This window comes from Electrophorus electricus, chromosome 6 (genome assembly GCF_013358815.1).
Source record: "Electrophorus electricus isolate fEleEle1 chromosome 6, fEleEle1.pri, whole genome shotgun sequence".
Classification (NCBI taxonomy): Eukaryota; Metazoa; Chordata; class Actinopteri; order Gymnotiformes; family Gymnotidae; genus Electrophorus; species Electrophorus electricus.
In genome coordinates, this window is record NC_049540.1 from 15,207,813 (window position 1) to 15,232,374 (window position 24,562).

At 39.0% G+C, this 24,562-nt stretch overlaps 1 protein-coding gene across 1 annotated transcript; it reads left to right on the forward strand.

Moving 5' to 3' along the window:
• Window positions 1–13,660: 13,660 nt before the first annotated feature.
• ppp2cab (protein phosphatase 2 catalytic subunit alpha b) lies at window positions 13,661–22,985 on the forward strand. The gene is made up of 7 exons (XM_027011012.2): window positions 13,661–14,019; window positions 19,803–20,012; window positions 20,102–20,275; window positions 20,386–20,475; window positions 20,654–20,815; window positions 21,605–21,723; window positions 22,364–22,985. The coding sequence occupies exons 1-7, from the start codon at window positions 13,918–13,920 to the stop codon at window positions 22,434–22,436; spliced, it is 930 nt and encodes a 309-aa protein (XP_026866813.1). The 5' UTR covers window positions 13,661–13,917; the 3' UTR covers window positions 22,437–22,985.
• Window positions 22,986–24,562: the final 1,577 nt, after the last annotated feature.

A 24,562-nucleotide genomic window follows, 5' to 3' on the forward strand; every position in this document is an offset into this window, starting at 1 on the left:
TCATGCCCCATCCGCGGAGGAACAGGGATGTTGGAAGCGATATGTATGTTTAATAAATTGTAAGCTATTGGCAGTGTATTGAAACATTTAGAAAAGTATTTCGCACCCATAGTTTTATTTCACATAATGTATATGCTGTCCATCTGGGCATCATGCTGTCCATCATGCTATCCATCTGGGCACTCCATTACTTTACTGACCTTGACTTTCTGCTGGGTGGATCTAACTTAGTGGTGTTGTAGAACCAGTGTGCACTAACCTACAGGTAGTGCAGTGTGAGTAGCAGCTGCCCAATTTTGGGTGTCAAATCAGGAAAATAAAAAGGGCAACCAGTAAGTTGGAGTCACTAGGTTGCAGAGTGTTCTGTCAATGCATTAATCCCATCCCGCATCCTGTGGTTGTTGTTCTCAAAGTTTTCCTCAGTGCACTGCTTTTCTGCACACAGCATCCTTGATGTCTTTCTCAAGACTCCCTGAAGGTTCTTATTGGCCTGTTTGTCTTCTGACTTAAAAGCTTCATCACGTTCTTTAAGCAGTGCTGCACATTTTTCATCCATTGCTTCTGGTTGGTGAGCACTTTTATTGTCTTTTGTGTGAGGGCATTCGCACTGTATAAGTTTATGTATCCTAGGACAGATGTGGCATATTTGTTTAGATCCAATTCCTGTGCATAAAATCCCAATCTGTGCTATCAAAACATTCTTGTAGCATGAACGTTTGTACAATTCTATACGTGTCTTATGATTAGTACCTGAAAAATATTACTTACATATTTGTGCATAGAACAAAATCATTTCTGATGGGTACTTCTGATTTGGACCATTGTCAGCCAAACTAGAAGGTGCACTGGTTTATTGTCATTTGAACTGGTAGGTGCACAGGTTTGCTTGTCTTTATTACTTTAACTCTCAACAGGAACTTATTGCATCTCATCAGTGCATATGCCAGGTGAAGATCAGCAACAGCACAGGCTGATTCATATTATTTAACTTTGCAATACACAGTTTGGTTTTTTTTATCAAGTAAATGGTGGTTAGGGGATGTGAGTTTTATCTTTCCTATCTGGAAATTAAAAAGAATCTCTTGTGAAAGCCTTTTAGTCCAAGCCTAGACTGTCATCAGAAGCAATTAAAAAAACAAAAAACAAAAAAAAAACCCATCCTGAATATTTCTTTTGTTAATTGATGCTGATAAGAATAATCAATCACTGAAAAATATTTTGTATAGTCAAACAGATAAATTAAACATTGCCAAAGTAAAAGATAATTGTGCTTGCATATATCAGCCTTTTATATTTTTAGGAAATGATTGAGAATTTTATTACCTATTAGTCAAAACCAAGGCATCATTAGATTTAGTTTAATGAGGCATGCGCCCCAGTAAAATGTTTCTAATCCCCAATATAATCATGCAGGTTAAACAGTGAATATGAAAGCCATAATGTTTGAGTTTTAACCTGGAATGTTGAGCAGAACTACATGACAAAAGCATTATCAACTCATTTATACACTACAGTTGTTACATTTCCTATAATGCCACTTGACAGGGTAACTGTCACACTGCCTGATCCCCTAGCAGACTACATTACCCAGCAACCCATTTGTCACCTGGTCAACGAGTCAACCAATCAGAGGTGTCCAATCAGATCAGTGTCAATATTGAACTCACCTGTGTGTCCTGACTCTTGTTGTATATAAGACTGTTTTAAACTCTCAATCATTATGAAGTTGCTGATAGTTTACTAAAGCATACTGAGCATTATTTTGGATAGTCTTTCTGTGTACTGCACCCTGTCTTTGTATTCCTTGTTGTTGTATTTAGCCTGCCCCTCTTGTATTTTCTGCCTTGTTAATTTTGTGATTGGTCTTCTGGTTTCTGACTCAGACTGTGTTATTCTCTAAGATTTCAATTTTCCTTTTATATGCACTTTTGGTCGTCATCCTGAATTATTTCTCAACCCCTGAACTACGAGTAAATCAACCTCCTGTTTCATATCCACAAGCATCTGATTTTGCCCAACCCATCACAGAATACTTAACCAACATGCACACGGTGGATTCGGAGGCATTGAAGGAGGCTCTTACAAACCAGCTACTCAATCAGCACCTACAGGTGCTTGAGGTTTCACACGGTCTATGGACATGATGGCTAAACAACAGGCAGATCAACAAACACAAATGTCTGAACTCAGTCATTGTCTCAGGGAACTTACCTCCAGGCTACAGATGACAACTCCTTCTACCCAGTTCACCCCCACACTGGTTTCAGCTACTGCGGTCACCAGTTCTCAACCAACCTTCCCAGTGAGTAAGCCTGAGAAATACGACGGCTCCCCTGAAAGGTATCAGAGTTTTCTACTACAATGCTCCATATGCTTCAAAAGCATTTCCCCCCTGCTCTAGTCAAGATAAGATTTTGTTCCTTACCTCTCATCTATCAGACAAGGTGCTAGATTGGGTTACCGTTATATAAGAGAGTGTACAAACCTCTTCATACAATGAGTTTATCACTCTATTTATGGCAGTTTTTGATCATCCACATGAGGGAAGAGCAAGCAGAGAATTGCTAATCAAATTACGCCAAAGCAACCAAACTGTAGCTGACTATGCACACGAGTTCCGCACTATAGCTGCAGGTAGTGAGTGAAACGAAGCAGCTTTAAATGTACAATTTAGAGATGGCCTTAATTGCAAGTTTTTGCATGAGCTCAAGTTGGACGAACTTATTTTTCTGGCAATCCATCTGGATAATTACCTCCAGGAATGAAGACCACGGAAATCCGGTAATACTTGCTCCAACTACCCCCATCCTAGATCAGAATTTAGATGAGAACACATGGTGGAGTCAATGCAATGTGACTCCTCTCCCTTATCTGAGGAGGAGCGACGGCACTGGTACCAAGAAGGTCTATGTCTTTACTGTGGATCAGCAGGTCATCTGGTCAGGGAATGTTGTCTCAAACCCAACCGTAATGTGTCACAAAATCATAGAGGAAGCAAGACTTCCACCCCACAAGCTCAGGTAATGACCCTGCACAAACTTAGTATGGTTGCTAAATTATTCATGTTGCTAATGTATGTTGAATCTCACACTCCATCATTCATTTTCACAGCCCTAGTTGATTGCTGGGCAGAGGGCAACTTCATTCTTGCCCATCTTGTACAAGACCTAAACATCCCTGTAGAGCCATTACCCAAGACCCTTCACCTGGCCACTTTGGACGGATCATCCGTAGGGGCTAGGACCATATCTCTCTGCACTACACCTGTTAAACTCACCCTGCAGTGCACTCCACTCTGAACTCATCTCTTTTCTTGTCCCACAAGTCTCTTCATTCCCAGTCATTCTGTGCCTTCCATGGCTGGAACAACATAATCCAAGTATATCATGGCCCCAGAAGGAGATAACTCAGTGATTGGCTTATTGTCATAGGAACTGTTTGACCTTACCCACACTTAAACTCTGCTCCACGACGGTTGAGAGTCCTGCTGACGACCCGGGTTTTTTTTTTCCTCCTCAAGAATATCAGGACCTTGCTAGCAAGAAGAAAGCTAGCCTGTTGCCCCCTCACCATTCCTGTGATTGCTCTATTGAACTCCTGGAGGGTGCTACCTTACCCAAGGCATGCATATATCTCTCAAGTAGAAGAGAGAGCCATGTAACAGTATATAGAAGAGGTATTGAGGCAAGGTTTCATTCAGCCCTCCACTTCCCCCCTGGCATCAGGTTTCTTCTTTGTAAAGATGACGGCGGCCTTCACCCTTGCATCGATTACCGTAATCTTAACCTGATCTCCAAGAAGTATGCTTACCCACTACTCCTCATCCCCGTCGCCCTGGAACAGCTACAAGAGGCAAAATTCTTCACAAAATTAGACCTCAGTAGTGTTTACAACCTTAGATGGATCAAGAAGGGAGATGAGTGGAAGACCATCTTCATCACCACAAAAGGACACTATGAGTACAAGGTGATTCCATACGGTCTCAGCCTCACACCATCTGTGTTTCAATCCTTCACTAATGATGTCCTTGAAACGGTAATGGGGAGATATGTAATCGCTTATATCGATGGCATCCTCATTTACTCACCCAACCTTCAGACACACATCCATATTAGATCGGTATTGAAAATTCTCCTGGAGAATGGACTGTATGTGAAGGGGGAGAAATGTGAGTTCCATACCACTACTATGACATTGCTGGGGTATGTAGTAAGCTATAGGAAAGGAAATGGTTGACAAAAAAATAGAAGCCATCCTTCATTGGCTAGTGCCCACTACCATCAAAAGGCTACAGAGTTTCCTGGGTAATTGCAAACTTTTATCAATGCTTCATAAGAAACTTCAGCAGTATAGCAGGCCCCTCACAGCCCTCCTTAAAGGGTCCTCTAATAAACTTAGTTGGAATCAAGCAGGTGAGAGCACATTCATCAGATTAAAAGCTCTCATCCTTAGACACCTGGATCCGACGGTCCCATTTATAATAGAAGCTGTTGCTTCTTACATCGGTATCAGAGCCATTCTTTTTCAGAGGCTTAATGGGGACAAACTCCATCCCATGGCATACTTTTCTAGAAAACTGTCCCCTGCAGAACAAAATTATGGGATAGGAGAACACGAACTGTTGGCCATTAAATTAGCCCTGGAGGAATGGAAGAATTGACTGGAGGGGGCTAATCATCCCTTTTTAGTAATCATGGACCATAGGAATCTAGAGTATATGCGTATGACAACTGAATATGACATGACAACTGAACCCCTGCCAAGCCCAATGGTCATTGTTCTTTTCCAGGTTTAACTTCAAGATTATGTATCGTCCAGGAACTTACAATACGAAAGCTGATGCCCTATCCTGCGTCCATCTAGGGGAGCATAAGGAGACAACAGAGGTGAAAGAAACCATTTTATCTACCTGAGTTCACTTGGCATCTATCAGATGGGAAATTGATGAGGAGATAGAACAAGCCACACAAGGAACTGTCACCCCAATGGAATGCCCGATGGGTAAGCGTTACATACCTGCTTCTTGCCGGAACCATTTGTTAGCATGGGCTCATTCCTCCCTCACTACGGGTCATCCAGGGGAGACACGTACACGTCAGCTCCTAGCTAACTGGTATTGGTGAGAGAATATGACAAGTGGCGTTCACCGCTATGTTTCGTCATGTTCTGTCTGCAGTCAGAGCAAGACACTTAAGACCCTCGCTGCAGGAGAACTCATGCCACTTCCCGTGCTTGAAAGACCTTGGTCTGACATTGCATTAGATTTCATCATTGACCTTCCCTGTTCCAAGGGAACAGATATTGATAATGCATACATTTTAAGACTAGCCACTTATAACTTCTTAACCTACCAAAAACACATACGCTATATTGCCAAAAGTATTCACTCACCCATCCAAATAATTGAATTCAGGTGTTCCAATCACTTCCATCACCACAGGTGTATAAAACCAAGCACCTAGGCATACAGTCTGCTTCTACAAACATTTGTGAAAGAATGGGTCGCTCTCAGGAACTCAGTGAATTCCAGCATGGTACCCTGATAGGATGCCATCTGGGCAACAAGTCCAGTCATGAAATTTCCTCGCTACTAAATATTCCACAGTCAACTGTAAGTGGTATTATAACAAAGTGGAAGCAATTGGGAATGACAGTAACTCAGCCATAAAGTTGTAGGCTGTGTAAAATGACAGAGCCGTGTCAGCGGATACAAAGGTGCATAGTGCGCAGAGGTCACCAACTTTCTGCAGAGTCAATCGCTACATTCCTCCAAATTTCATGTAGTGGTGTAAAGCACGCCACCACTGGATTCTAGAGGAGTGAAGACATGTTTTCTGGAGTAACGAATCATGCTTCTCCATCTGGCAGTCCAATGGATGAGTCTGGGTTTGGTAGTTACCAGGAGAACAGTACTTGTCTGACTGCATTATGCCAAGTGTGGTGGAGGAGGAGTTATGGTGTGGGGTTGTTTTTCAGGAGTTGGGCTCCTTAGTTGAAAGGAACTGTTAATGCTTCAGCATACCAAGAGATTTTGGACAATTTCATGGTCTCAGTTTTGTGGGAACAGTTTGGGGATGGGGATGGGGATGGGGATTTTTTTGTCCAACATCAGTGTCTGCCCTCACAAATGCACTTCTGGAAGAATGGTCAAAAATTCCCATAAACACACTCCTAAACCTTGTGGAAAGCCTTCCTAGATGAGTAGAAGCTGTTAGAGCTGCAAAGGGTGGGCAGACATCATATTAAACCTTATGGATTAAGATTGTGATTTTACTCAAATTCATATGTGTGCGAAGGCACTTTTAGGCAATATAGTGTATTAGACTTCTAAAACAAAGGCATTAGCTACTTAATTTAGCAAAGGCATGTTATGTTAGCAAAGGGGAGCACTCAGAAAATGAGCAGGCAACAAGACTACAAAGAGAATTAAGAACATAGAGAAAGAGTGAAAGCAGGTGCAGAACAACTAGAAACAGTAAGAAAGAGCATAAAAAAGAAGCAACAGAACAGGGAGAAGGTGTGAGCCTTTATAAAACAAAAGCATATGCACAATTCTGCCTCTTCAACTCACTGGCAAGATAGAGTTTGGTTTGTGTTCCTTTTAATTATGTATGTGCCCCAGTTCAACAGGTAGTCTAAAACTGTCCTTGAGTCAAAAGTATTTTTACACTCCCCAGTCACTTTTTTAGGTACACCTGTTCAACTGCTTGTTAATGCAAATATCAGCCAATCACATAGCAGCAACTCAGTGCATTTAGGTAAGTAGACATGGTCAAGAAAACCTGCTGAAGTTCAAACCCAGCATCAGGATTGGAAAGAAAGGTGATTTAAGTGAATTTGGATGTGGCATGATTGTTGGTGCTAGGTGAGCTGGTCTGAATATTTCAGAAACTGCTGATCTACACACACATCACCCATGTACATATTTTACAGAGAATGGACCAAAAACAAGAAAATATCTAGTGAGCGACAGTTCTTTGGGCAAAAATGCCTTGTTGATGTCAAAAGTCAGAGGAAAATGGCCAGATTGGTTAGAGCTTATACAAAGGCAACAATATCTTAAATAACCACTCATTACAACTGATGTATGCAGAAGAGCATTTCTGAATGTACAGCATGTCAAACCTTGAAGCCGATGGGCTACAGCAGCAGAAGACCACACCAGCAGCCACTCCTGTCAGCTAAGAACAGGCAACTAAGGCTACAATTTGCACAGGCTTACCAAAATTGGACTATAGACAATTGGAAGTCTTGATTTCTGCTGTGACATTTGGATTCTTGGGTCTGAATTTGGCATAAACAACATGATCATGGATCCATCCTGTCTTGTAGTTCAGGCTAGTGGTGGTTGTGTAATGGAATGGGGGATATTTTCTTGGTACATCTTGGGCCCTTTAATATCATTTGAGCTTCATTTAAATGTGACAGCCTACCTGAGTATTGTTGCTGGCCATATCCATCCTTTCATGACCTACTTTATAGCTACTTCCAGCTTTCGGTTTTTGCAGTTTCTTAAATTCACTTTAAAGGTACTTACTTTTAGCACGATACCTATATGTTTCATATCAAAATGTTCAGAACAATCTCAGCTCTCTTTGTAATGAGGTAAAATTTGACCTAAAGCACTGCATAAAGAAATAATATGGCCCTAAATCAGATATCATATTTGATGTCTGATTTTGGAGATTTTTCAACTCGTGAAAACATTTACTCATATGAACCAACTGTTTTGGTGTTTGAAGGTTTACCAAAGTGTTTGGTTCACAAACATAGTGAAATATATAAACTGGTTTCTTTAACATAACAGTGAGTTCACTGTACTCAAATGGCATCAACAGTCACCATATCTAAGTCCAGTAGAGCACCTTTAACACATACATTTTAAGGATGTATACATTTGCAGCATCATGTCAATACGACCAAAACTCTTGTTGAATCTATGCCACAATGGATTAAGGCAGTTCTGAAAGCAAAAGGGTGTCCAGCCTGGTACTAGCAAGACGTACCTAATAAAGTGGATGGTGAGTGTATATTATCAAATTATACCTTCAAATGAGGATTATACACAGGAACTTTATTCTATCAGAATAAATGAAATTAGTATAAATGAAATTAGAAAAAACAGATAAAAGACAACTATACAGGATGCTGAAAGCAAAACAACCTTTAGTTATATTTTATTACATTTTCTCATTCCCAGACTAAAGAATCTACATTTTCAGCGTGCGTCCATATTTATCCTAGTGATAGGGCCTAATAGTCTTTTGTGCTTATTGATCATTTTAACAAAATCATTTCTGTGATTTGGAGCTTTATAGTTTAGTTTAAAACATGCATTTAAAACATTTGTGATTTGTATTTGTAAAGTACTATTTCCACACATAACAGTCCCAGGAACAGCTATGATACTACACAGATCTCTCAAGCTCCGGGTAGGGAGAGACTGCAGAGGCAGCAATAGAGTTTCTTCATTCCCCATCAAAATAAAGTGGCACAGTGTTGAGTGCGCAAAAGCAAACAAAAGAAAGCAGAAGCAAAAGTGCTGGCAGTAATCTCTAACTTGGCAGCTGTGGGCTTGGACAAGATAGATAAGATAGTTTTGGAGCAATGGGCAGCACTGGATGTAGGTACCTGTGGGCTTTAAATAGGCAGAAACAGAAACAAGGTAAAGCTGAAGGTGATTAATAAACTAGGGATTGTGAACAAAGTAGGTGAGTGTGTGTGAATACACTCTGGCTGGGTGCCGGTGCATAGTAACAGGACCCCCTCTCAAGCATCCTGAACACCTCTGGGAACATGGCCTGCCCAGCTGATGTAGTGCAGACTCGGATGGATACACACAGTGGAAGGAGGCAATCAGGTCAAGATCCAGGATCTGTGATGCAGCACCCAACTTCCAGACTGTACCTCTCCCAGTCTACCTAGTACTGCAGCTACTGTCCTCTAGGAGCTGAGCAGGGCACTCACTCGGTATGCAGGGCTTCCATCCAGCTCCAGTGGAAGAGTTCAGGCAGTGGTGATGTCATCATTCAGGGGCTCAATGACCACTGACTTCAGGGCAGAGACATGGAAGGCCAATCATGCGTGACTACTCTCCAGCAAGTCCACCCTGTAGGTGACATCATTGATCCATCTGATAACGGTATATGGACTGGCGTACTAGGGGCCAAGCTTTCCTGTGGTTCCCACCCAGCCCTCCTTAACCATTAACCTTGATTAACTCATCACCCTGTCCATTCGTTTGGACCAGCTCCTGTGTGAACGCATGACTCATAGAACCAGGACTTCTAATCCTCCCATTGCTCAGTGAACAGCTATAACATCAGAAATTCCTGCAATGAAGTAAAAAGGTCTGAGAGGAAACTAATGAACATATTGAAGCTGTCCTGCCGTGTAAAAATGAGATGGCAGACGATCATTGTGGCAGAACACTGTTATACCACCCTGAGGACAGAGTTTGGCTATCAACCCATGATTTTTGTATGTCAGAAGGGTGTATAAAACTTAACCTGAAGGTCATAGGTTCATTCAAGATCCTAAGAAAGATCAATGATGTTACTTACCAGTTAGACTTACCTCCTAGATTTTGAGTTTCTTGTTCTTTTCATGTCTCCCTTCTCAAGCCTGTCTTGGCAGGTTCATTGGACGAGGTCATGTCTGATGAGACACAACCCCCACCAATAGATGTAAATGGATCCCCTGTTTATGCCATGCACCAAATTTGCTAAACTGCAAAGACACAATGGTGCCCTACATTACTTGGTAGACTGGGAGGGATATGGTCCCAAGGAACAGAGCTGGGTTCCTGCCAGAAACATCCTGCACCATTTTCTAGTGGAGGACTTTCGTTGGCGATTCCCTGACAGGCCAGCACCTCGCCCAAGGGACGTCCTCATGGACAGCATATGGATTGGCACCGCAGACATGTCAGTGCCCATGAGCATTCTAGAATTTCTCCATCCTCCAGCGCCAGGGATTCGCCCAGGTCATCATGGGCATCCTCGTGCCTTGGCTGGCTCGACCTCCAGTAGCCCTAACCAATGAAGCTAACACCAGGGTTCCTCACTACATTCCCCAGAATCCCCAGGAGAGATAATTGTCCCAGAATACTGATGTGAAAGTTTTCTAGCAGTATTTAAGTCCTTTGTGTTGGGGAATGTATGAAGTATTGCATCTGTTCCCTGAGCATACTGAATGGTATTCTTGTGTTAACATACTCCTCGTGTATTGACAAGTTTTGCTACTACCTGACTTTGTTTTTTGGATTTTTCCTTTTAGATTTGGTTGCCTGCTAGACTGCTCTCTCTGGCTCTATTTTGGACTGTTTTGGCTTCTCTTCAGATGTACCTTTAATCTGATAATTTTATAGGGTTGGTTTTGACCTTGGCCTGGTTTTTGACTACAATTTTGGATTTTCCCTTCACTTATAAAGATATTTGGCTGATCCACACACATCTGGGTCATCCTCAAGCAGCATTAATATTATGTCTTTCTCTGCTTATGTTCAGACCTTTTTCTCTAACACCATTTTGTGTTTTTTAAAACACAACATGCTAAATTCGTACTACGATAGGAATTACTTCACCAAGTATGCCATTCTACTGACCTTATTAAGGACTTTATTAAATCGAAATGCCTGTGTATATGTATCATCATTGTGTAAGAATAAAAAAAAGTGGACTCATACTTTGACACATACAATAGCTTGACATATTTTTTTTTAATTAATTTAGACTGAATTAATAAATTCCTTCAAAATAAGTCTTGCAATAATGATAAAATCTAATCTAATAACCTATGAAAAGCAACTTTATTTTTAGGATCATATCAGTTATATTAGCAAATTTACCCTACCACCAGGTGAAATTCTCCCAAATACCTACAAACTCATAGACTGGGAAGACTTGTTGAAATGGCCACCAGTTCAGAGACCATATATCTTTATTTATTTGATTGAGAAGCCTTGTATTTATACTAAGGTGAAACTGCACTCATACAAGTAATACATGGCATACAGCCATGTGGTCATGTACAAAATGTCAGATATCATGACATATTTCCAAAATTTTGCATCTTGGAGTCACATGTTCTACCTAGTCAAGGACACAAAAACACAATATATGAGGCTTGGGCGATCATAACATTTATTCTTGTACTAACTGAATCAAATGCTCCTCAACCCAGATAGGATTAATGTACATATCGATTACAAATTAATGTAAGGTGATGTGTGGATCTAAAAGCAAAAAATACAGTGGTATGCTGTTTTGTCACAACTAAGTTAAAAAAAATAGAAGCAGACTCAAACAAATATACATTTCAAAGAAGTAATAGAAGATGCTCTGTTCAAACATGTTGACACTTTTCCAAAAATAATGTAAAATATTCTAAATTTAAAAAGTTTAGCAATTTACTATCATAACTTCTATTAGCCAAGTTTGAAGGAGACTTGCTTGTGCTTTCTTTCCTCAACACATCAACAGGCATCAATCCTATAGTACAGAAACTCCCATTTCCTGCAGGAAAAGTGAACATGGATTGTGTATTCTACAAATGGCAAAACTGTGTTCCCAGGACTGAGAAAAGACAAACATACATCAGGAAATCTCTGTCCACAAAAGAGATTTTTCCGAAAGTCATTTCTGATTCTGTTGAGCCTCCAATGAAATCAGATGATTGTGATAATTTATGTTGCATTCCTAGAAGTCCACACCCTCTATGAAGAAAGGCCCATTGAATAGCATAAGACATTTTAAAGGAAAGTCATAAAATCATTTGCCCTGGAAACATAGCTCATCTTTTCATCAGAACCCAGGTGAAAAACAGCTCCTGGAAGGGTTGGCATTAATGTAAAGTAGAATTCAGTTAAGGATAAAGAGAATCCTGTTGAGGATTCCAATCAATCATTCAAGTGCTACAAGAGGAAGTCTACAGTCAAATTGAAATGTATTCAAAGACATGACAATTTAAAAGCAAGAATACTGAAAGATAATGAATAGTTTTGAGTATGTTTTTTGGAATTTTAGTTTCACCTTTCCTTGCAATATTAATAAACATGCGGACAAAAACATGCGGACAAAGACTCTTCAGAGTCTTGATGTTAGGAAAATGTTTATCTGGCTGTGAAGTTATATATATCACATATACCAAGGACAACACATAGACATTTTAGCACATAAGAGCTGAAAAGCTAAATACCAGTGAATAACATTGTTCACAAGTTACATGCTAATCACAACGATAATATGCTGACTCCAAGTGGCTAAGCGAACATAGATTGCAGTCCTAGTATACTGAAAACTAAACAACATGTTAAACTCTTCAGTGCACGCACACACAAATAAAACAAGGAAAGGGGATCAGATGTGGCAGGGGAGTGTCAACTGACAAGCCCTGGTTTAAATACTACTAGTTACATGACAAGGTCAAATTAGCCAGGTCTCCAAATAAGATGTTCACTTTTGGGGCTGATCAATATGGTGTGTAACATGATAAATTTATTTGTAGAGTCTTAAAGTATATTCCACCAGTACTGCAAGACTTTTATTTCTAAAGGATCTTATTCAATCTAAATGCCTATGTATATGCAAAATAATTGTGTAAGGATAAAGTGGAATAAGGTTTTGACTTCGCACATACAGTCTTGATATATTATCTTTTATGAACTAAATTAGCTGTTAGAAATGGAATCACCACTGTGGGTCAATTACATAAATCTCCACTTACCACTACCCCATAATGAGCGCACATCTTTCTGATATCATCTTTCGTTACAAAATTCAAAAGCTCTATCTTATACGCGTCATCACTGTGAAATGAGATCAATAATGTGGATATAATGTGACACAATCTCCACTGCTGTTGCCAAAATGCGCGCGCATCTTTTTGGCGACGTCCCGAAACCGTATATAGTTCAACACCAATGTGCATCCGCCCACGGATCACAGTTTACTCAAGTACATCGCTCATCGGCGACAGGGTTTGACGGCCAGTTTTGTTAATGTATTTTTCAAATGTATTTATTTTGTTTAGTTAACGATAAAGAGGGGTTAAAAACAAAGGTATTTACTTCAGAATAAATATATTAGGCTCAATCAGAATTGGATATTGGGGTCTTTTCTTTTTCGTACTCTTTCAACAGAAAAAAGACGAAAACGGTGTGCTGTCTTTTAGTTTTAAATGCAAAACAAAAAGCATCAATTGACGGAACGTATACCTGCCATGTTCAATAGCTTTATTGATTAATTTCAGTTTTACAAGTTAAGAAAGAAAAAATATTCAGGGAAGGAGAAAGGAAAAATAAAGTATACCCAAAACAGGTCATAATTAGTTCGATTGTGGTCGTGTTGTTTTGTGGTGAAAATATTCACTAATTAGTTTACCTTGCCGTTTTATTTGAATCTTAAGATTCCCTAAAATTCCACACTGGGGAATCAATATAATTCGACTGCTGATCTTAACATTTGATAATCTCAACAGAGAAGAATAACAGAAGAAACACTACAAAACTACGCTTGCAAGTACTAAAACTAAGAACAAATCCCTTTTAGTTTTGGACGATTTCAGTTGAGGCGTAGCCAGCTAAAATCTGGTTGTTAAACAACGAAAAAGAAAAACGGGATCTTTTGCGTATGACCAATTAGGGCTTCTACACAGTACAGGCTCTATGAAGGAGGCTGGGTGGGGCTCAGGGTAAGACAGTGAGGACTTACGTCTTAGTGTTTCCTGGTCCAATTTGGCAATTTTTTAAATTATAAAAATTAAAGAGTAGCAGCCACATGAAACCCTCAGAGTAATCACACTTAAGAGAGTGGACATTCTCGGAAAGTGGATAAGGGCTGCGAAAGCAAGAGGTTTTATTTGTAATAAAATTAGTATATATATCGATTGAAAAATAGCTAAGTTAACAGAACAGATATGGATGAAAAGGCGTTTACGAAGGAACTTGATCAATGGATCGAGCAGCTTAATGAGTGCAAACAGCTGACGGAAAATCAGGTCAAAACGCTCTGTGAGAAGGTATGTATAACAATATAGGAGAATTGTTATTTTTGTAATAATGACTGGTTCCAAACTTAAAATACGGCAATCTGAAACAAATTGTGCCTCCACAGCTGGCTAGCTAGCCAAGTGAACTGAATTATAAGATGGCGCCGGAAGGTTTCTAAACAGTTGTTACCATAATACACTACAACTTTACCACAATGTGTCCGAAATAGTTTAACTTAATTCACAAATAAAATTCACTCTTGAACCGGATAGTTATTCGCGCAGTGACAATGCATAGCGATTAGTAGCTATCTAGCTAGGTTAACATTCTCGGACTTGCTAGCGCTAAGTAGCTTGTGCTAGTTCATTCAGAACCGTTGCTTTACTGGCGCTTTATCTGGTCAGTGACAATCGTAAGTCTAGCAGGGGCCTGGAGAACATCCAGCTAAAGCTTAATGCTGGCGGTTTAGATCGATAACGCTGGCTAGCTCAAAGATGCCATGAGCTATGCTGTATGGTTAGCTACTGAACCATTTAACATGTAACGTTATATCGCGTTGGAACGGCGTACATTCACTTTGGCTTTGTAAAGATTTTATTCAAGTTTCCTTTGTTCACTTAAATTACTGGATAGAGCTCTTGTTGACTGCGTGGATCCTCAAAATGGCGCTGTCTTTTATAGTCATTCGTTTGCTAAATTGATCAAATCGTGTATTTCCAAGTGCCGTGTTTTTATTCACGATGCTGGTTAAGGTTTGTTATGGTTTTGTTTCCTGTAACAATCCATTGTATCTGAACAATTAGAAAATCTGTTTGCAGGGCATGATTGCATTTTTTTAGACAGGTTTCTAACAGGATAAATCGTAACATGATACTGTCCTAGTTATAAAACTCGCTATGTTCTGTGCTGACAGATACCTTGTCAAGCAGTCGTTGAGCCAGTATTATAATAATTGCCAAATAAGTGATTTGAGAGCTTCAACTGACATGTAAAACAACTCGACCAACATTTATATTGTAATATATTTTAATTGAATCATATTGTACACTGTTGATATTTACACAAAGTGGTGGATTACATACATGTGGCTCTTATTTTTTTAAAGTCTTCATCCTACTGGGCTTCCTGTGTGTGTTTTAATTACAGTATTCTCAGCTGACAGTAATCAGTAGTCACACCGCTGAGCTACAAATATGTATTCATCGTATGTTTGTAACTAGTTTTAGAACTGATTCATGACACCAGAGGGTGGCTTAGCCTAAAGTCATGGACACACTGCAGAAAATTCACAGGCGTCAGATCGCTGTACTACACAACTCTTTATCTTGTAAACGGGAATCTTGGAAGTCGTTGTGGTTTGCACACTACATGACTTGTCGGCGACACACAAGATGTTTCAGTGTCCGATGAGAATGTCTGGCCTCCAAACTACGCTTTATCACGAAAACACGTGAGAGATTACACAGAATTATGCGATATCATGGGACTGTTTTCTCTGAAAAGTAATGTTTTTACATTTTTATCATATAATCTATAGATAGATACAAGCTCCCCTGTCTGGCATCTTTCTTGGATACTTCGTGTGTATTTACTTGTAGCCATCCATGTTGACCAAACTCCTGCCCCAGGTTTCTCCATATGTTGTGGTCTCATGGGCTGTAGCTTGGCATCTCACTCACTACTAGTCATAACCTTGTTGCAACACTTTTCACACTACAGGATTTGGACTTGCTGACATGTTCAGATATTTAGCTTGTTAGATATTTTTCGGGACTCTGCGAATGATCTGCAAGCCTCTCGGATTGTCTCTGAACAATTCACAGACAGAGCCGTTTTCAAGCACAGAGCAAATGCCAATTTATCCCCAATCTGGAACCTTTCTTGGTGACCTTGGTGACCTTGGTGACCTCCAGAACCTGTCAGTGAGCCAACAGGATAGAAGCGCCATTGATCCTATAAAATCTCGTGAATGTGGATGAAGGCAAATTGGCTGTTGCACCAATATCAGCAAGTGGGAACCCTCTAAGAACCCACTAGCCCATGATGCTGAAAGACATTTAGTTGAATTGCTTACCACATAGTGTCCACTGTTTTAAAAGACAAACATTAAACAAAGAACTGGTCAGTTTGATGAATAGATTTAGTAATTGACACACATGCTTGAACATGGTTAAAAAGTGAGTGCTGCTCATTCAAGATCTCACACAGACACATTGATCAACTGGTTGACAGGTTGGTGACATCATTTTTAAGTAGAGAGGATTGATTAGTTCATAAGGTGGCATCAGAAATTGGGCTTCCATCATGTTTCGGTGCAATAGGAAGTGCTTGCAACTAACCAGTCCATTTTTGCAGAGACTATTGCCAGTCAAAAAGTGGTCTTAAGAAAAACTCACCTGTAACCTGCCTGTGTCAATAGTATAAAATGTGCCGTGCACAATGAATTCAGCACTTGGTGTTGGAGGTCCGCTATGATGTATCAGATTTGGGTGGATATCACTAAAAATGCTGGGTTGGATATCAGTGAAGAGATTTTTAAGGAAATCAATCCAATTCAATCACAAATCCAGCCTGAAAATAGCACAACAGCGATTTGCATCAGCGCAGCACATGTGATGACTGCCAGGTTAGTTTTAGCGGTTCACATAACAGCTGAAATTTCAGCACAGCTTATACACTGGTGTAAAGTTCAATTAACGACTTAAAAACTATTATGTTCAGATGCAAATATACATGCACTCACACACACTTGATTTCCATTGCTATCATTCTGATAACCCAGTGAGGGGAACAGGCTACCTAACGTCTAGTGAGAGCGTTTAAACAAGATAAAATAGCATTTCAGCACTGTTCACTGTTGTATCCTTGAAGGTGATTTTGTTAATTAATTAATTTTTAAAAACAGTGATGTTTCCAATTTGACCTTGAAATGGAAAATTCAGGTCTGGGCAAAGAAGAAAGAGCAGCAGAAACATAGCTGGAGTGGAGAAGAAATAACCAAACTAGTAAAGTACTTGCCTTCTCTAAATGCACAAAAGTGAATTACTCTATGACTTTAGCATATTGAAACCGTTTAAAAAACTGAAAAAACCCCCAAAACAAACTCTTGATAAAGACTTGATATTTTGAATAAGAAGCTGGAGAATAAGCTAAGTTCAACTAACTATACATAGATTTATTTATTTGGCTAGAAAGAAGATACCAGATTACATTTCTGTTGGTTTACTCAGAACTTAAGTGAAGGGAGACTTGTAGTACCAGTACATCACTGCACACTTGTTGTGCGTTTGGTGTGTAGAGGGTAGAACAGATTTACCACTGAAATTCACGATGTTATGGTTATTATTTAGTCGATGTGAATCTGCAGTTGCACTCAGTAATAATTCATCTGCTAATTTTTTTTATAGTGTAAATTTCATTAGTGACTGAGCAGAGAGAGAGAGTGTGTATGGGGGTGTATGTGTTGCATGTGGGGGTGTGTGCTGTGCTGAGGGTGAGTACAGTAAAGCTAAGAACCAAACCATTTGGATGGTTTATGCCCAGTCATTGCTATGATGGTTAACTTGACCATTATACTGGGGAAATCACATTCATTATTTGTGAAGGGCATTCCACCTTTCAAAAAAAATTATTTTTGCAATAATTGCACTAATATTTCTTAGGAAGAAAAGACATAGATTTTTTTGGAACTCTGAAATGGTAAGAGCCTCGGTCATTGTCCCTAACTTTATTGCTTTCCTGCTTAATCTGTAAATCCCCTCTAAACTTTCTGCAGTTGTTCATTTTCTCGATTATGTTGTTCATGTGACAGCAAGTAATGTTAGTCAGTGTTACATGTTCTTCAAGGTGTTCCAGTTTTGTACTATATATGCTGGATCAAAAACTTAAATAGCTGTCTACTCCCACATGTATAGCAGAAATGGAAACCGCACAGATTTTCACTGTGGAAAGTCATTTACTTAACACAGGGATTCCACAATGTCTTGGTGGTACTTTAGAGTCTTGCACCAGCAAGACAATAGTTTCTGTTGGTTAGCATACAGCTCTCTTGTAGATGGAGCTGTCGCATTCTTAACAGTATTTCTTCCCCAGGGTCAAGTTGCTGCATTGACAGGGAGTCAGCTGCAGAGTTGAGTGCCCCAGGCATATGAACTACCCTTGGAGAGTTTAATCTGGGGAATGCCCACTTCAATATATGACAGGTCAAGTACAGAGCTGGTAGGGAGTGGGTACCACTCAGGTAGATAATGTGCACAATATATATCAGCAGCTGATCTTAAATTCAAAATTATTAATCATCAGTAGTTTGATTTTGCATGTTCAGCCGATAATTACAACCAATATTTTTTGCCTGTCCAAGAGATTAATCTCTGTATAATTTATTTGTATATTGGTACCATTATTTAGTTTTTTTTTTTGGTTTTGTTTTTTTGCTGTTTACTTTCTGCATGTATCATGCTGCACTAAGTTGACTCATGCACATCTCCTTTGCAATTTATCAGGCCCAGAAATTGTGCTTATTTTAACCCATTTATTTGTCATTTAATGTTTTTTCCTTGGTAGTTGACATAATTGCAAGATCAATGCCATACAGTATATAGCGATTACTGCCTTGACTGGCAAAGGTTATGCATAAAAGGAGTAATTATCTTAATTTTTAGGTACGCATCTGGGTCTGGTAGGTTTCTTTTAAATGGGCAATAAACAATGGTCAGAACAAATTGAATTCAGGTTCGTAGTCTTTGAAGTAAGGGTTGTAAGGTTGAGCAGTTAATTTTTAATTCTGTTTAATTTGTATCATGTTCTTTACAACAAACTGCCATAAAGCATCTTTAAAGAGCTGTAAAAACTGTAGTTTCTGTCTGCTTTTTCTGGAAGATTATTTATCATTCAGGACATATAAAGTTGTAGATTGTACTCATTATGTACTGACCATTGACTTGACTTATCAAATGAAAACACTCAAAGCATGACCTTTGCTGTAATGGAGGAAATTAAACATACAGCCTCATACAGATCCAGCGGCAACCTAGACTCCAGCAAGAGTTAGGGTGTTGAATAGATCATGTATGAAATGAACAAAAAATTTTTTAGATTGGTTTTCCTTTCTCAGAAGCAGGCTTATTGGGGATCATAGCAGTTGTGAAGCCTTTGGTACACCTATCTAATTATAGATTGTGGGCCTGTCGACTATCTGTGGTAGTTTTTGTAGTGTGCCCTGCAGCACTGGCACTAGCTGGATCTTGCCACTACCTGTTGGCTGATCAAACATGTTGGACCAGTGTTGGAGTACAGCAGTGAAGTTTGCTCTCTGGTTGGTGTCCAGGTTCATGAAAGACTGCTCAAGAAGTGAGAGAATCAGTTTTCTTTTTTTTCCCCTTCTTTTTTTGGGAAAAGTATAGGCTGCTATCACCCACTGACATAGAGATATTTCATTTCACATAGAAGCAGAACGCAAAGTGGTTGATACTGCTGTCACTTGCAGTCTGTTCAAATGAAATATTTCACTGAAGATATGAAGGAAAAAAAAAATCAGGTGTCCTTGTTTGTATGTTGAGTTTTGGAATGTGATTATTATTTAATTTAGTGAATTGGATGTATTTAGAAAGTTTTGCTTATATGCCTGTTCAATAAATCCTTGAGCAAATAATGAGAAGTTGTGTAAATTCCATTCCATGGGTTTTCTTTTGTAGGATTTTGAATGTTTTGAAATCAACATTTTATCAAATTGTAAGCACTAGAGCATGATCTTAATGTTTTCTTATTTACTATGATGCTTGGTTAATGGACTAATTTTATTACTTTCTGCCAGGCAAAGGAGATTCTGACAAAGGAATCCAATGTACAAGAGGTACGATGTCCAGTAACTGTATGTGGAGATGTCCATGGTCAGTTTCATGACCTAATGGAGCTGTTCAGAATTGGAGGAAGGTCACCAGACACAAATTACCTTTTCATGGGAGACTATGTGGACCGAGGCTATTATTCTGTGGAAACAGTCACACTGCTTGTTGCTCTGAAGGTACTTAAGGTTATTTGTATTGGGATAAAATACTGCATTTTTTTGTTTGTTTTGCAAAAGTGTTCAGTAAATGTTTAATTTTTTTTCAGGTTAGGTATCGTGAGCGCATCACAATTCTCAGAGGGAATCATGAAAGCAGACAGATTACACAAGTATATGGCTTTTATGATGAGTGCCTAAGGAAATATGGCAATGCAAATGTTTGGAAATACTTCACAGACCTCTTTGATTACCTTCCTCTTACAGCTTTGGTAGATGGCCAGGTACCTTTTATGTTCTAATTTGGTAAAATTTTAACAAGTCGGCAGTTTTTAGATGTACTGCATGTTGAGTCTATGCGAGGGGGAAAAAATCATGAACTTGTTCTTTTCAGATATTCTGTCTTCATGGGGGACTGTCACCATCTATAGACACACTGGATCACATCCGTGCACTGGATCGTTTGCAGGAAGTACCACACGAGGTATAGAGCTATACAGAGCTATGGCTTGGAATTGGAGAAACACATGAAGTTCTTCTCTGGCACTCTAGCCTTTACAGCCACACAGAGCTTCAAAAAAGTGTTTTGGAAAGAGTGAATTATAATTATAAATATTACAATATTATAAATTATAATACATTAAACACTCCCTTCTCTTCAGGGACCCATGTGTGATTTGCTGTGGTCAGACCCAGATGACCGTGGAGGTTGGGGAATCTCCCCTAGAGGTGCAGGCTACACCTTCGGGCAGGACATATCTGAAACCTTCAACCATGCCAATGGCCTTACCTTGGTCTCTAGAGCACATCAGCTCGTGATGGAGGTAGGTAGATCAGAATCTTTTAAAACACATGAAGCCTCAAGAACAATGTTGTAACACCTTTTATTTTTGTAATTAGGTTACACTTGCTCTTTTGGGCACACAAAAGAGTGTCCTATGAGTACCATTCCAAAGTTCAATGATTTGGATAAAAAACAATTTACTGGACTGAGTCAAAGTTTTTCCCCTTCCATTATAAAATTGATGGTCTGTATGTTGGGTAAAATTTACCCAACATAGGCTACACTGATGTTAACTAGAGAAAAGCTCAAATGTAGTTCAATTGCAAAATCCTCATTGGTTCATACATGTATGATTAGATTCCCAGTGCTTGCACCATTATAAATTCAGCACTGCTCAAGTCTGTGACAGTGGGCTATCAGTCAAGCATATCCATTTGAATATAAGATGGTTCATCAGTCCTAGCTGAGAACAAGTTTGGTTGCGTGTGGTTTTTTTTTTTTTTTTTTTAAGCTGTGATTTATTACATTTCTTCTAGTTTTTGATTAAAATCTTGCTAAATGTTATAATCTAGCACTCTAGTTTGCCATACAAAATTTTTTGTAATGTTTTATATGTTCCCTGGGTCTTTAATGCAGAAAAAAGTATTGTCTTAAGAAACAAGGAATTATTTTGTTTATATGGGCAAACTTATTGAAATGTGTGAATCACATCCAGCAGATCTTTTATAAGCATGTACTGAAAACCAACCATAAAAGTTTCCCACATGAGTCTCTGGATGCACTGACATAGCATTCCATTCACTGCAGTAATACATGCTTTTGTTTTCAGGGTTACAACTGGTGCCATGATCGCAATGTTGTAACAATTTTCAGTGCACCTAACTACTGTTATCGATGTGGAAATCAAGCAGCTATCATGGAGCTAGATGACACTCTGAAGTACTCTTTGTAAGTCTTTCAAAAGCTTACCGTAATTTTTCAGAAAAATTATATTAATTCTGTATATTGTTCACATCATATCATTCTTAATATTAATGTTATCTGATAAACAAAATAACCTGATATGTGCTAACTGGATTAGAAATATTACATTTTACAGAGGTATACAGTTCAGGTTTAAGTACAAGAACTCTCCAGGGTTTTACAGCTATATACATTTGTTAATTAGCTATAGTGAATTCAGAAAGGTGATATAAAACTTTAACTTTTTGGTATCACATATCAAGCATGGCAGACTTACTGCCACTCTCACAGACTTCTCACATCTTATTTTGTCAGTTTTTTTGGATTACTGTTAATACAGCTAAATGTCACACTAAATTCTTAAGCCGTTTTCAAGTTATTTAAAACACTAGCAGTAATTAATAATATGGCATAAACTTTGACTATAATGAATGTTTTTCCAATTTGTAACATTAGCAGTAGTGGATTCCAGCTTCAAATTCACTATAACAGGTGTACCTAGTAGTCAAAACACATCAGTTAAGTGAACTTAGCAGTGTTGAAACCTCCATGCCATTGATAAGGTAATTTAAAGCATTTGCTTTCTGCTAATGGAGAAACACTGCTAACTTTGTTTTCTAAACAGCCTGCAGTTTGACCCAGCACCTCGCAGAGGAGAGCCACATGTGACCCGCCGCACACCAGACTACTTCCTTTAGTTCTATACTGTGCAGTATTGCCATGATTTAATAATCTAATTTCACCTTGAATCCAGGGCAACAATATAGAAAACTGAAATCTTTTAAGATGGCTATTTAAAGTGACGACAAAAAAATAACATATTTAATCATTTTCAGGAAAAATGCCTGTGTACTTGGACCAAAAGGTGTGTGCCATGTCCAGTATCTTGACTATATTACCAGGACTGTTTTTTTTCACTTCGTGCTCCTTTTCTCCAATCTGTAAGCATAGCTAGTAAACAGACATTGTTGATCATTGTCCCTTCTATAGTATACTTTGTGAAACTCATGTTTGCACTTTTTTGTAATTTTTTTTTTCTTTTTTTTTTCTGTTCTTGTATTCATCCATTCCAGCAGTCATTTACAGAAGGAAGAAATAACTTGAGAATGAACATATTATTTAACAAATGTTAGCTCAGTTTGTGTATGGCAGGCAGGAGAAAAAAGGAATGAACTAAAACTTTTGTGATGGGTAAATGTCTGTACAATGGGCACCAGCTAGGTAATAAAGATGAAGTTGCTCCTTAATTATTTGTTCTGCTTCTTCACTTGACACAACTGCAGTTAAGCCTGACCATGCATCATCGCTGTAATCGTGTGATGCTATGGGTAAGAAAATAAGTAAGATTCAGTGCTGTTGGACACAAAGTTAAAAAATTCATGCTGAGAACCATAATTACTGGATGCAGGCAAGAGGGGTCATGGATTTTAGTGAGATGCTGAGGGTTGCTTGTTTTTGGTGTAAAATGCTAATCTATCAGTCACCACAGCTGTGTGAATGCCTAGCTAAGTACATTGATTTTGTCACATCTCTCCTACAGAGTGCCTTTTGTGACTATATTGATGGCCTTTGTTGCACTGGGCATAAATGTGAATAATCTTGGAAGTGACTATTGGTGACCTGTCCTTCAGAGCACATGTACATATTACTAAGTGAGCCTTCATTCATCAACAAAATATTGCAAAACTAAGAAATGTGCTATCATCTCATGATTGTACTATTGCAATGCCCTGGTAACCTGTTCAAGTAGGAGTCTAGACAAACTTCAGTTGGTACAGAATATGGCAGCTAGAGTACTTGCAAGAACCAGAATGTTGAGCCATTTTAGCCTGGTATTTTTAATACTTGATGGCCTGACATTTCATATTGATCACTAAATTGTTACATATGAAGCTCCTTGATGGCCTTGATCCTCAATACCTAAGTGAACTGATTTCTTATGAAGCATCACTCCTACTTGTATCAGAAGATATTGGTTATTAATATGTAGAATGAGTGTTACAGCGGAAGAGCATTTTAGTAGTTTTTCCCATCTTTGGAATAACCTTCCAATCAATCTCTGGGACTCAGACACTTGTTTATTCAAACTTTAAAATTAGTTTTCCTGTTAGACAAATGGCAATCGTGGGGTTCATGGGCATAGAGAATTAAGTTAAACTGAAATGTGGGTGCTGTTGCTACAGCTGTTTTCACATGTTTTGGGATTTGTTGATAACAGCACAGAGTTTCAGTGAGCCATCATGCCTGTGCTACCTTCCCATCTACCTTTTAGCTAAGCTGTTTTATCTTCTGGGGTCTGTGTCTCCTGCTTGCCTGCCCTCCAGACCAGTGTGACCAATGTGAACCTGCCAGCATGTGCCACAGAGCCTGAAAGGCTCATTTGCATGCGTCACACCCTCCTGATGACATTAAAGACTGTGCCTGGGCATCATGGAGGCTTTAGTGAGTAGTTCATAACCACCTCTCTCAGCTCGCATGTTTAACTGTTTCAATGATTCCTTTACAAACTCATCAGAACTACTCACTGATTCACACTGATGAATCTCAATACCTCAACCAAATGATTGTTAGTAATTTCTTAAGGCCTATCTGTTTATAGCAAAACAACTTTAGTTTGCCAAAATATATCAGCTGGAGGAGGATGGATTCCCCTTCTGAGTCTTGGTTCCTCCCAAGGTTTCTTCCTCTAGAGCTCAAGGAGTTGTTTCTTGCCTTTGGATTGCTTTTAAGGGGCCTACATTTCTGTAAGGATGACTTGTAAAACTAGTTGTAAAAAATGCTGTGTAATTAAATATGAACTGAATTGAGCTGACCACTCAGTGTG